The sequence below is a fragment of the Arvicola amphibius genome, chromosome X (genome assembly GCF_903992535.2).
Source record: "Arvicola amphibius chromosome X, mArvAmp1.2, whole genome shotgun sequence".
In the NCBI taxonomy this organism is placed as follows: domain Eukaryota; kingdom Metazoa; phylum Chordata; class Mammalia; order Rodentia; family Cricetidae; genus Arvicola; species Arvicola amphibius.
In genome coordinates, this window is record NC_052065.1 from 135341870 (window position 1) to 135354626 (window position 12757).

General features: G+C 52.7%; 1 protein-coding gene across 1 annotated transcript; it reads left to right on the top strand.

The window, feature by feature from the left end:
• Positions 1–7815: 7815 nt before the first annotated feature.
• Positions 7816–9888, top strand: LOC119805462 (PWWP domain-containing DNA repair factor 3A-like). The gene has a single exon (XM_038317427.1). It carries the CDS (start codon positions 7816–7818, stop codon positions 9886–9888), a length of 2073 nt encoding a protein of 690 aa, XP_038173355.1.
• The last annotated feature ends 2869 nt before the right edge of the window (positions 9889–12757 follow it).

Sequence of the window (12757 nt, forward strand, 5' to 3'; positions counted from 1 at the left end):
ACTGATATGGGGCATATAGGGCGGGGCCAACCAGAGAGATGTGGTCTTGGGGAGGAGAGGGACTGGTTCCATACGTCCTCCTTCTGAGGAGAAAGGCACGGGGTGATAATGGCTAGGTGGGTGATCCGATATATGGGGGATGCTGTGCTGAGGTTTTGCGGATAATGAGAGAAATGAAAAACCGGTCAGACTGACCTAATTGCTTTCCACCACGCTGTTTAGGCTAGGCTACAACATTTCACATGTGACAAGGACCATCTAGTAGGAGACAATAACAACTGGGAGAGCATTGCCTCAAGGATAGCCTAGAACTGGCCAACTAAAAATATGTCCATAGCATGCTTCATCTACATACCTCAAGGACTGATATGAACCGTCCAACTGAGGACATACATATGTCCATACTTCATTTGCATGATGATGTGCTTATTGAATATTGCACCCTTTTGTCTCGATCCCTAGACTGGGTTGGGGGGGGGTCCAGGAGGGACCCCTGAGAGATTCTACCCGAGGTCTGACTGTTCACTTTCAGAAGCTTCTGGACGGAATTGGGGACAGAGAGGATAGGGAACCACCTGTGGAATTTGTACGTTTGACTTGGAGTGTCTTTGGGCATCTCCCACCTTGGAGGGAGGATAGTCTTCCCCTGGAATTCTAGGACTTCTTGAGAGTCTGGTCGTCTTCAGTTTGTCTTGTGATTATTCCCATTCGCTTCCTTTGTGGGATATTTCTCTATCTTCCCAGACCCAGAACTAACATAACTAACAACATGGGAACTACTTGTTCTACTCCTTTGGATTTAACCCTTGCACACTGGCAGGACGTGCAGGACACCAGAAACAACAATAGCGTGACCGTGAAGAACCGTAAGTGGGTAACATTTTGCTCTGTTGGATGGCCAACTTTCGATGTTGGCTGGCCAGCAGAGGGGTAGAGGAAATAGTTTGTCGTCCCCAAACCGGCCACCCGGACCAGGTTCTTTACATTGTGACTTGGCAGGGATTGATAGATGCGGTGGAGAGTCCCTGTCCTTGGGTTAAACACAGTCAGGCTTATCTGTTGATGTCAGACTTTGGTCTCTTTCCTGCCTTTAGTTTCTTTCGTCTCTGAAATCCAATGGTGGCAGGTGGCTGTTTGGAGAGGCTAAGGAGATGAGGCCTTGCTGAGGGAAGGAAGTATGTCACTGGGGTCGGGGGTTGGCCTTCAGGTTTCAAAAGCCTCCTTTTTCACTTGACTTCCTAGGTTGCAGTTTGAGATGGGAGCCCTCAGCTCCAGCTTCCAGCTGGAGGTGCCCTGTGTGCCACCTGCATTCCCTGCCATTATGGACCCTATTACTCTGGAACCATAAGCCCCTAGTAAACTCTTTCTTCTCTGTGGTTGCCTTGGTTATGGATTGTATCACAGCAATAGAAGCCCTAACTAAGATAGCCTGATAGAAGACCTGAAGGGCTGTTGAGGGAGTCCCCTCTGTGTGCTGTGATTACCACTAACGAATAAAGAAACTGCTTTGGGCCTAAGGCAGGGCAAAACTTAGCTAGGTGTGGAAAACTAAACTGAATGCTGGAACAAAAAAGGGTGGAGTCAAAAAGATGCCATGGAGCCACCACCAGAGACAGAAGCTGAGAACTCTACCCGGTAAGCCACAGCCACGTGGTAATACACGGATTACTAGAAATGGGTTAAATTGAGATGTAAGAGTCAGCCAATAAGAAGCTAGAGCTAATGGGCCAAGCAGTGATTTAATTAATACGGTTTCTGTGTGATTGTTTCGGGTCTAAGCCAGCCGGGCAGGCGGGAAGAACTAGCGGCCCCCTTCCTACTACAGAGGGTCGGTCCCAAGCATGGGAGCTATTTCAGCAAACCTAACTGTATCCTCAGCAAGGTGGACTTTATCTGCATGAGACCCTCGTCACTCTAAAAACAGAAGTATCTGAGATTACTCTGTTGGATCAGGGTGGTGAAGGTGTGTGACTGACCATTAAGGGACTGCACGGTGAGGCTCCAGCCGAGGCAATCAGAGACTACTACATTCACCCACAGCCCTTGGGGAGCAGAGTGTGTGCCTTGAGACGTGCCTGATGGCCATCCGTCAGGCATGCATGCAAGCACGCCTGGATAGGCCACCGAACTCATCAGTCCATGCTGTGCCTGCCTGGCATGTGAGCACACCCTTCCAGCCAAAAAGGGGCACATGTACATCGGAAAGGCTGGGACTAACTGTCGGTGACTGGTTTCTGAAGGGAAGGAAGCTCTCAAGGGTGTGCTTGGGTTAGGATCACCTAGTGAATAACTGGGTGAAAGGGCATCTTCTGGTAAGGGATTAAGGAGAGTAATGCTTGAACCACAGCCCTTGGGGTTGGATGGTGGGGATCCCGGGGAGGCTTGCTCAAGAGGGCCTGTGATGTGATGCGCCTGAGTCTGGCCTTAGCCTCGAACTGGACCAGGCACCTCTGGAGCGTGAGAGGAGAGGTTCGAGAAATAGAGGACCTGGGAGGTCTGAGCCGGGCAGGGTGTTAGAGGAGGGACGGGCGCGATATCCAACAGGTGGCCCCTGTGTACTATTCGGGGACAGAATGAACACCTGAGACCTGTGAGATACAGCCACGGGCCATCAGGCAACCAGAGCGCCATTTGGAGAGAAAAGCACAGCGGTCCTCTCAGGCGTGCTCAACTGCTGTGCCCGAGGTCGGTAAATGCCTGTCTGACTGATAGATGAGCCCAGCCCTGGAGTCTTGCCTGACCTCTCTGTGCAAGTGCTTATATTTCACGTCACCAGAGCAACCCATCGGACCCACTGGCCTCCATGACACATATACGCCCCTTCCTTTTTCATCCACTCAGAGACAGACACATGTGAAGATGGACTTCACTGGCTGTGACTGTGGCCCAATGAAATGAGGCCGAGGGCCATCCCTCAAGAGGAGGGCGTGACTGGTCGAGGTGGCGTGCTGAACCCCTTGGCGCATGCGCACAATGTTGCCCCCATCCCGCGCATGCTCAAGGGCTATCACGGCAGCCAATCAGAGAGCGTTATGTTGGGAGGTGGGGCCAAACTAAACGTGACTAACCTCTGAGCGGATGGAGGCTGTCTAGAGGAGCCAAGGTGCGTAGGTGAGTGACGGGATTTTTTGTTGCTTTGTTTTGGGGGTTTGGGGGTACTGTGGCCGGGCTCCTGGGGTGGTTTAGAGGGATCAGGAGGACGAAAGCTCTTGATGCAGGACAGAGGGACCACAGAGCGAGAGGGGCCAGGGTGGCCTGTGAGGTGAGTTGGTGTCTGTGTGTGAGTGTGTGTGGTGTATAATGTGTGTGGTGTGTGTGTGAGTGTGTGTGTGTTGTGTTGATTTAAATGAGATAGCCTCCAATGCCTGGGGATATTGAATACTTCTTTCCTCCCAGAGGCTGCTGTTTGGGTTTGTTTGGTGGGGGCGGGGTGGCACTGCTGCAGGAAATACGTCACTGTGTGTGGGCTTTGAGGTTTCCAAAGCTTCCTGCCAGTCGAAGTTTGTTCTCCCTCCTTTCTGCTTGAGATTCACCATGGATTTTGTGTGTGTGTGTGTGAGAGGACAGTGGTGGGGGGAATGATGCTGCCACCTGACTTCCTGGAGGTCCACGGTCCTCCATATTTGTTAGAAAGTGACCTAGAACACTTATTTATTTACAGCTGGAGAGACAAGTGCCTGCCCTCCAAATTCTGGCAGGTGAAAAGGTGTCCTTCTCAGACCTGGCCCCTGCCTGATCTTATTATATTAGAAGGTAGAAAGGAGCCTGTCAGCTCTTGTCTTTCCTTGCCCCAGCCCCTTGTCAAAGCCCTGCACCAAGGCCCCCTGCACCCTGGGATGGCAGGCAGCATCGCCTTCTGTCGTATGTGTGCATGCTTACTTTGTTTCATGCGTGCAGCTGCAGGGGATGGTGGGGGAACTAGGTGACAGAGATGTAAGTGAACAGTCAGCAGCCTCCTTCCTGATTTCGACAGAGAACTGGCTACTAGGAGAGAACGTTTTTCCATGACACTGTGGTTGCCATGACAACAGGGACAAGCCATTCTTTCCTGGTTACAGATACATTGGCGAAGGATACTCACAGAGTGGAGACGTGGGATCACTAGTGAGACACGCGAGGCTCACAGGTAGGTGCCTGCGGCCATCCTGAGTGAACGTGACTGAGCCCGTGAGTGTGCCGTGGGTACGTGCTGGCTCTTCCATGGGACAGGAAAGGTTCTGGCTATTACTGTTTGACGCGAAGCCCCAAGGACTGGTGCTCAGCCAGCCCTGTCTCTTTGTCCTCCGGTGACACCTCACCGCGTTGGTGCCAGCTTGATCCTTTCAGGCCCTGAAAGTATAGATCGCCAACCTACGTAAATGGATGCCTCCTCGTTGTTTGTCAATGATTGTCACACGTGCTCTTGACAGAATGGCCGTGTTCGTGCAAGGGCGCCTTACCCGAGATAGTTGTAGCTTGTGTTGACTGAGAGAGGGAAGCTGGAAGGTATTTAAGGAGGAGGTAAATGTGGACGAGGACTGGCAGTTCCCTTGGAGGATTGGAGCTGAGGTCTCCAGATCTCTTGGCCTGGAGACCTGACACAAAAAGGGAAGAAATGCCTCCAAAAGACAGCCGCCTCTAAAGTGGCCACTAATCGCAGCTAGGCAGACCGAGGCCAAAAAAATCAGTGCGGTATGAGCACCTGAAGAAGCGGCAGCGTTTGTTCCCTCGACGGGTGTTAGTTTGTGCCCGGGTCGGAGTCTTTGCTCCGCTCGCAGTTGGGTTACGCATCAGCTGGGCCGTGTTACAGAGTGTGCAGCTGGGGTTTCCCTCCCACCCACCAGCCCATCATCCGGATCTCTCCCTGTATCTCGGCCCCTGCTTGTGAACAATATGCTTTGTGCCCTTCTCGCACCCTCTCGTCAGACTGGCCCCCGTCTGTTTGTCTCACCACAGGGAGGGAAGCCATCTGGAAGTTCCCATCTGCACAAAACGTGAATGGACGTCGCACACGGGGATCGTGTGCGAGCTCTTGCCAGAAGGCCTCGGGCACGGGGCCAAAGCATGTGTTGAGACAGAGATTTCCGGATTTCATCTTGCACCCTTCTCCGTGCACCTCTGGGGAAGAAGACTTTGCTGCTTTCATCGGAAAGGTAACTGTTGAAGGCAGTGCACTAGAGGTGATGCCTGAATCGATGGAGGCGGTTGGCAAAGCTGACAATATTTAAGCAGGCTGTAGAAGACGGAGGGGTTTTCTAAGGCATGGCGCAGTAGGCCTGCACAGATGGAATACTCACGCCGGGGAGAGCAGGGCCTCATATGGGTGCAGACGCTTTTCTCTGTGACTGAGTTACAGATGCTGCCTGGATGTCCTGGCATGTGGGCTTGAACACAAACTTGGTATTTCCGGGTATGTTTTCTCACTCAGGAAGTGTGTGAGGCTGAGAACATTACGCCCGAAGGAAGCAGAAGCTCCTGCAGGCACCACTGCCTGGGGTGGAAAGCTTGCATTCTATAAGTATAACGCGAGCCTCCATGATGGCTAAGGGCACCGAGTCAGCGGTGGGCTCTCTCGTGCCCGAGGTGTGGTACCTGCATATGGGGGCATGGTTGCTTGGGCTAGATGGTGCCCAGTCAGCCTTGCTGGTGAGCATGTGCTCGGAAGGTCCAGCAGAGGGCAGCCGGAAGTAACTGAGGGGCCTACGTTTTCCTCTGTGTCCTCAGCAGATAACCTGTGGCCGAGGACTCCACGGAGGCTGGATCAGAGCAGGCCAACCCTGTGACATCACACAGATTCCTCGGAGGAAGAACTACCTCAGGTGATCCCTAAATTGGGCCCCAGATTGCACAGCTCACATTTACTATTGCGTCACCCAGCAGGTGTAGACTGGGCCAGACCTAGACTCCTGCATGTTGAGAGCCACTTTATGCACTGTGAGATCAGATTGGAAGTCGGTAAGACTTGAACGGGCATACGGCAGAGGGGACACTGCACATTTGAGCAGTGAATAGGGATCTGGAGCTAGAATGTACCGACAGGTGTTTATGGATACAGAGGGTGGGAAGGAAAAGGCTGAAGGAAGGAAGTGAATATCATTTGCCTCCCATATTTCTGTCCGGTCGGGAATTCCCATGGGCAAGGCCTAGAGTCCCTAAAGGAGAGGTCGGCATGCCCACACTCACAGAAGGGGTCGTGGGGTAACAGGAGTCCCCAAAACGACCAGGGTCCTCAGGAAACGGCATCAGGAGCCCTGAGTCCACAGTGCTCTGCCGCCCTGAGCCTGGTGCTGGCCCGGTAATGACAGAAGCCACCTGAGTCTTGGCAGGAACAGTGAGCAACTGTGGCGTGTGAGCCCTCCGTGGTTCTTCCGCGTTGTGGTCCTCAAAGTGTGTGGTCATCGGAACCTTCAGTGGGCCTCTCCTGAGGATCAGACAGATGTGGGCTTTGTTTCCAGAGTGCATGCACAACACGCACGGCATGCTCACTGCTGATAGGGAACCACGGGGCCAAGTCCGGAGCAGTCAGGAAAGGAGTAGATCCTGACACACACCCACTCACAGTGAGCAGAAAGGGACGAGATTCCACTGAGAAGCACGGGGGAGATCCTGTGTGGAGAGGCAGAGAATGGAGGGACATGGACAGGAGAGCTAAGCTACAGATGAGATTGGACACCACTTAAGATTCAAAGCAAGCCTTCTGGACTTAGGGGACGGGCAAGTGACCATCCAGGGCATCAAACAGCTGCTTTGATTTCCTATCTGTCTAAGACGACCCTGTGGATTAACGGTATGGCACTTAGGTTGTGGGCAGGAGAGTTCTATGGCCTGGGATCTGTTGGTAGAACAGTGCCCATCACCGGCACATATGGGTGTGCAGGGTCTATGGACTTGAGGTAGCAGCAGGAGAGCGGGCAATACCAACGGAGACACTTACCCTGTTGCTCTCATCTGACACTACTGAGTCTGCCAATTAGAAAGCATTTCTCCACCGTGGAGAAATGCTTTCCTTGGTGGGGGGAGGGCTCTGCTTTGTACCATGAGTGCACTTGATCCCACAGCGAGGTCCAGCACGGAGTTGGCAGCAAGAGGTCGGAACCAAAATATGAGGGGGCGGGGGAAGGGGAGGGAGGAAAGAAGCTATGACAGTGACAGCAGCCATCCTTACCTGCCATGTTATGCAAATCGCCATGAAGATTTCTGCACCCCCGTCGTTCCTCAACCTGGTATCATACTGGTGCAAAAGGCAAGGTGCACTAGGTGTGCACAGGCTTCCTGGGGTGGAGCGCGGGGGGGGGGGGGGGGGGAGGGATTAGCTCCCTAGGAAAGAAAGCAATGAGGCTCCCCCCCACCGGGCGGAATCCCAGGGAGCCCCCTAGGAATTGGATGGGCAGGAAAATACACAAGCCAAGTAAAGACACTCACCTCTCCTGGAGGAAGTTCACCACCCCAGCCTGATGGTGGGCGGCCTTGTGTTACACATCTGCTCTGGATCCTTCCATATCCTCTCCGGCACACACCCTCATCCCTGTAGAACAACAGACTTTGGGCACTCCCTTGCCTTCTCTCTCCACACCTCACTGTGCTGTTGCTTCAGTATCCACTAAAGGCTAATTCCATCCTAACGCAGCTCTGCTTCCCTCTCCCACACTTACAGGGCATGCCCACATCGTCCTGAGAGAGGCCACCAGGTTAAGCTTGTCTACCAGATTCTGGAGGGAGGACAGCACCACAGGCTGGGGAGCCAGGCCAGACAGAGACGACCAGCAGGGAGCAGTGCCCACCACAACCCAGGGTGTCACCCTGCCCTGATCAGAACAGCCCCAGAGTTCCATCACCATGGACTCTGCAGAATACGTGCTCTGCGACTGGAAGGGCCAGCTGTGGCCTGCAAGGGTGTTGTCCAGACCCAGCACCTCAGCCCATAGTAAGAGGAGACGGGCCTCTTTCCTGGAGGTCCAGATTCTTCCTGATGGTGAGAAGACCAGAGTGAGGAGCGCAGAGGCAAGGCCCCTAACCAAGGCTGAAATCGTAACCATCGCCTCCTTGGCCGGAAAGGAGTCACAGGGCAATGGGTCGCCAGGGCAGACCAGGGCATACAGAAGAGCCCTCAAGGTGGCCCTGGATGTTCTGGGCGAGGGAACCCGCTTGTATCAAGGAGAAAGGGCAGGTGGCCAAAGAACCAGCACAGCGGCTCCCAAGGTTCATAAAGAGGAGACCAGCCACAGCACACGCCAGCGCCCGCACCCCCAAGGGCGCAACCGGAAAGGCCAAGGGCTCTCCCACAGGAGTCCTGGGAAGCGAGGCCGCCCAGGACCTGTGTTGTTGGGCTCACGGAATGAGCCTGCAGTGCAAGGGGGGGAAGCCCAGGCCCTCACCGCTGTGGAGTCCCCCCACTTTGAAATGCCACGGAGCATGTTAAGGGGCACCAGAGTGCCGTCAAGTTCTTGCAAGAGGCCAACAGGAAATGCTGGTGATAAGCCTAGCAAGAGAAAGTTGAGCACACCCAAGCGCAGGTCTTTGAGCACCCGGGCCTCTAGGGAGGGTGCCCGTGCTAACAATGAGCATAGGCCTGCCTCTGGGCCACCGAGGCACACCTCTACCCCGCCCAAGGCTCTCAAGCCGCAAGTATGGTGTGGCGGCCTAGAGATCCGGGCCATTGGAGCCCAAAGGAAGACCACCCTCCCAGAGAACAAGGAGGAACCCAGGCCGCTGACCCCGAGGCCAGACTCAGAGGGGGCATCGGCAGCCTGCGCGCCTCCAGTCCCGAGACTGCGAAGATCAGTCCGCGTTGCTGGCAGGAAAAGGAAGATCCATGCGCTGTGTGCACAGTGCGGGCTCTCGGGACTGGAAACTCAAGTGCACTCGAAGGTGACTAAGGCCAGGGTCAAGAGGGGAGCTCCTGGAGTTCCGGAAGCCTGCCAAACCACCAGTGTGGCTTCTGCCCAGGAGACGAATACCATCGAACGAGGGATGCTGGTCTGGTTCAAATTCCAGGACCATCCTTTCTGGCCAGCGGTGGTCAAGAGTGTCAGCAAGAACGACGAGAAGGCCAGGGTGCTGCTGATCGAGGGCAACATGCAGTTAGAGCGCAGGGGTGTCCTTGTCCCTCTCCGCAAGCTGAAGCTCCTGGACTGTGGGGAGAAATTCTCCCTCCTGCGGAGAGCCGGCAAAGTGTACGGCCAGGGCATCAACTGGTGCCTCTTGGTGATCGACCGCTACAGAGAGGACCTCGCCTGTGGCTCCTTCCGGGGCACCTTTATGGACTACTACACTGCACGAGCCAGTTACCCGCTGAGGAGGGCCATCCAAGAGGGTGACCTGCGCATTGATTTCCCCAAGGTGAGCTATGCCGACTTGGAAGACTGGGAGGAGGAGACCGCCCCGGGTGGGAAGAGGCCCCGCAAGAAACTCCTGCCTGACCGCATGAGAGCCGCTTGGGACAGAGCCAACCAGAAGCTCGTAGACTTCATCGTGAAGAGAAAGGGGGCCGACCAGCACCTGCTGGACATCGTGAAGGGCAGGAAACCGTCCCGGTGGCTGGACGACCTCTGGAAATCAAAGAGGGAAGTCTTCCGCATTGAGACCTACCTGGAAGATGAGGACCAGTTGCATCTCGTGGCCAGACATTTGCAAGAAATATCCAAGGAAGCAGACCAGGCCCTGCTCTCGCTGGCAAGAGGAGACCACGTCCGGCTCACCATGGAGGTTCTTCTTCCAGAGGCAATCATCTGCGCCATCGCTGCACTGGATGAGCTCAGCTACAAGGAGGCAGAAGAGAAGTATCTGCGTGGCCCACCTGTGCACTATCGTGAAAAAGAGCTCTTTGAGAAGACCATCCTAAAGGCGGCCCGGAAGAGGTCAGCAGCCAGGATTGGGGCTGGCAGGGTCCCTGCTGCGCCCACTCCTTAGAAGGGAGCTTCTCCTTTTCAGCCTTCACCCCCTGCAGCTTCACCTCCAAAAGAGAACCATCTGGGAGACTGTGGGGCTTGCTATGACCGCTCCTCACTGCATACGTGTTTCTCCACACACAGACCCCCCCTAGCCCCCCCCCCGAAATAAACGTTCACGTAAGTGCTTGAAGGTGCAGATTGTCTACATGGATTCGGCAATTCCTGTTAGCTTCAGGCCAGTCCTAGCCCTCTTTGGCCTGTGCCCAAGTGTGGAGAAGTCCCGTGGGGTCACCAGCTTTGGGTGGAGTATTAGCTAGCTATGCGCAGTCATGCCCTCTGTGCACGGACCCCATGCACCCAGACAGCACACCAGGTTCCTGATGACACTGTGTATCTCTGTGTGTCTCTGACTCTTCCCCATACTCCCTGTCCTCTCTAGGGTGCCCTGGATGGGGCAGGTCCTGTTGCTTTCTCCATTACCTCCCTCTTTGCTCACTCACGTTGAAGGAGAGGAGCAGATGTGTGCTTTGAGGCTGTGCTTTGAAGCCAAAGAAGGGGCTGGAATTGTTGTGACCCTAGGGATAGCCTGATTTCAAAGAACCGTATCCCCCTCATATATATGTGTGTGTGTGTGTGTGTGTGTGTGTGTGTGTGTGTGTGAGAGAGAGAGAGAGAGAGAGAGAGAGTGTACACTTGCACGTGTGCATGTTTGTGAGCGTGTGTGTGCTCCTTTTGATCCTCCTGTCTCTGTCTCCCTGGTGCTGAGATTAAACATACCTGTCCACACACCTTTTTTTCAAATGAGTACTGGATAATGAGGTCAGCTTTTCACCTCATGCCGAAAGCACTTTCCATTCTCAGCCATCTTCCCCTCCCCGGAGACTTCTTACTCTAAAGGAGACACATTTGCCAACCTTGTAGGCTGACTTTCTGCAGTAAACATCAATATCCCAGCCTTTCTCATATTTCAGAGATCCGAGACTTCTGTTTACAGGAAGGGAGGGGACCTGTCATCCCTTGGAGTCACTGATACCTGTGGTATACTGATGTGGGGCAGCCCTGCCATACCTCCCAGAAGCTCCTGTTTCCCTGTCTGGAATCACAGTCCATGACATATTTTGGTGACTGTGCACCGAAATGGTGCCTCTGTGGGCTCTCAAGTACAACCTTACACAAGCCCGGTCTTCTTTCCCACTCTCATTGTTCTTGTCTGAATCTCTGTGAAATGTCCTTGTTTCCTCCAGCCTGTGCCTCTAGATTCACAATATCGGTTGCCTTGTACAGGAGAATGCTCAGCGTTAGTCCTTGCTGCTAATTCCTGGGTTTCTTTTCTGCACATAGTGGGCTCTTACCCAGGTTTAAAAGATCATGCATCGTGTGCATGCTTGTATTTTCAGTAGTGGGACCGCAAAGATAAGAACCCTGGTGCTTGCTGACCAGCCAATATGGCTGAATTTGCAAGTACTGAGTTCTATGAGGAGACCCTGTCTAAAAAACTATCATGGAGAATAGATGAGGCTGACTCGTCTTGTCAGCTTCTGGTTTCCACACTCAGAAGGTCACAACAATGAACATGTACAGAAGATTTTTAAATGGACCCACGTTTTCCCTCTGTGTTTCTCTGTAAAAGCCACCAACAGTGTAACTCAATCCTTCTTCCCTTTAAGAATGTAAAAATCACTGGACCTCCCTTCTTCCTGCTTTTGACTCCATCTAGAGGAGGAATTAACAATTTCAATCTGTTAATTTCTTTTCTAAGAGAAGATCACGTCTAATGTCATTGTGTTCTACTTAGCCATGCACCGTGGCAGTGCAATACTCAGAGCCTGCATGTCAGAAAAACTCATGAATAAAGCTTCTTTAACTATTCCACATAAAGACCCCCTAACTCTTCTGTGCCTCATCATAACATCCAATTCTCTTCTTGTCAAGGCATTCAATACCACTGAAATTGGAGTTGCTATAAATTTCCTGTTGTTTATTTATGGTCCATTCTGCATCAGAGCAGAGGCATTTACTCCTTCATCTGCATGTTGGGGACCTAGCAGAAACACAGTCAATAACTGCTGCCTGGTGGAATGTCTAATTGAATTGTGTACACAACAGTTACATCTCCATTGTCCCAATTCTCTCTTGGCTGAGGGAATCAGAAATGTGGGGCTGCCTCTTACCTAAAGTAATTTGACCTTTGTTTTTTTTTAGCACCCATCTCATTCACAGTAGCTCTACAGGCCAGTCACATTCTTATATCACTCATCAAATGGTTGGAACTTTACCTCCTGCATGATGCTGCTACCCTGCCACTCCTCAGTCTGCGCTCACTGGTTCTCTAACTCACAATCTGAAATGATGCACCTGGAAGTCCCCACTTACCAGGAACTGTATGGAAGCATGGACAATTTTCAGTTGAGTTCGACCAGGCTCAAAAGATTCTTCACACTAGATCTAGGCATCAAGGAAGTTGTCCCACATCTGGTACAATGTGACCAGCAATGACTAGGGGCGGCAGAACTGAGGCAGGGACTAACACAACACAAATAAAGAATCAGTTCTTAGACACCACAAATCTGTTTTCTAGTGAAATTAGATTAGAAACTCTGATTTCTATGTATTAATATTCAGTGGCAAGCCTAGGATTCATGAGGAATAGAATATGGCGCTGGAGACCTCACACCTCAGAGCCTCAGACACAGAGAAGCAGCAGCTAAGAACATCCCACACTCCAGATAACCTAGGGGCTTGTCAATGAACTGTAGGTGGAGGCTGGGAAGAACTTAGCTCAATGGATCTCAATTTTTTTTTCAGGAGGAATGGGAGATATTTTTACTGAGGAGAATACAAGGGATAGAATAAAGATGCAGAGTGATGAGAATAGTGTCAGAGAAATA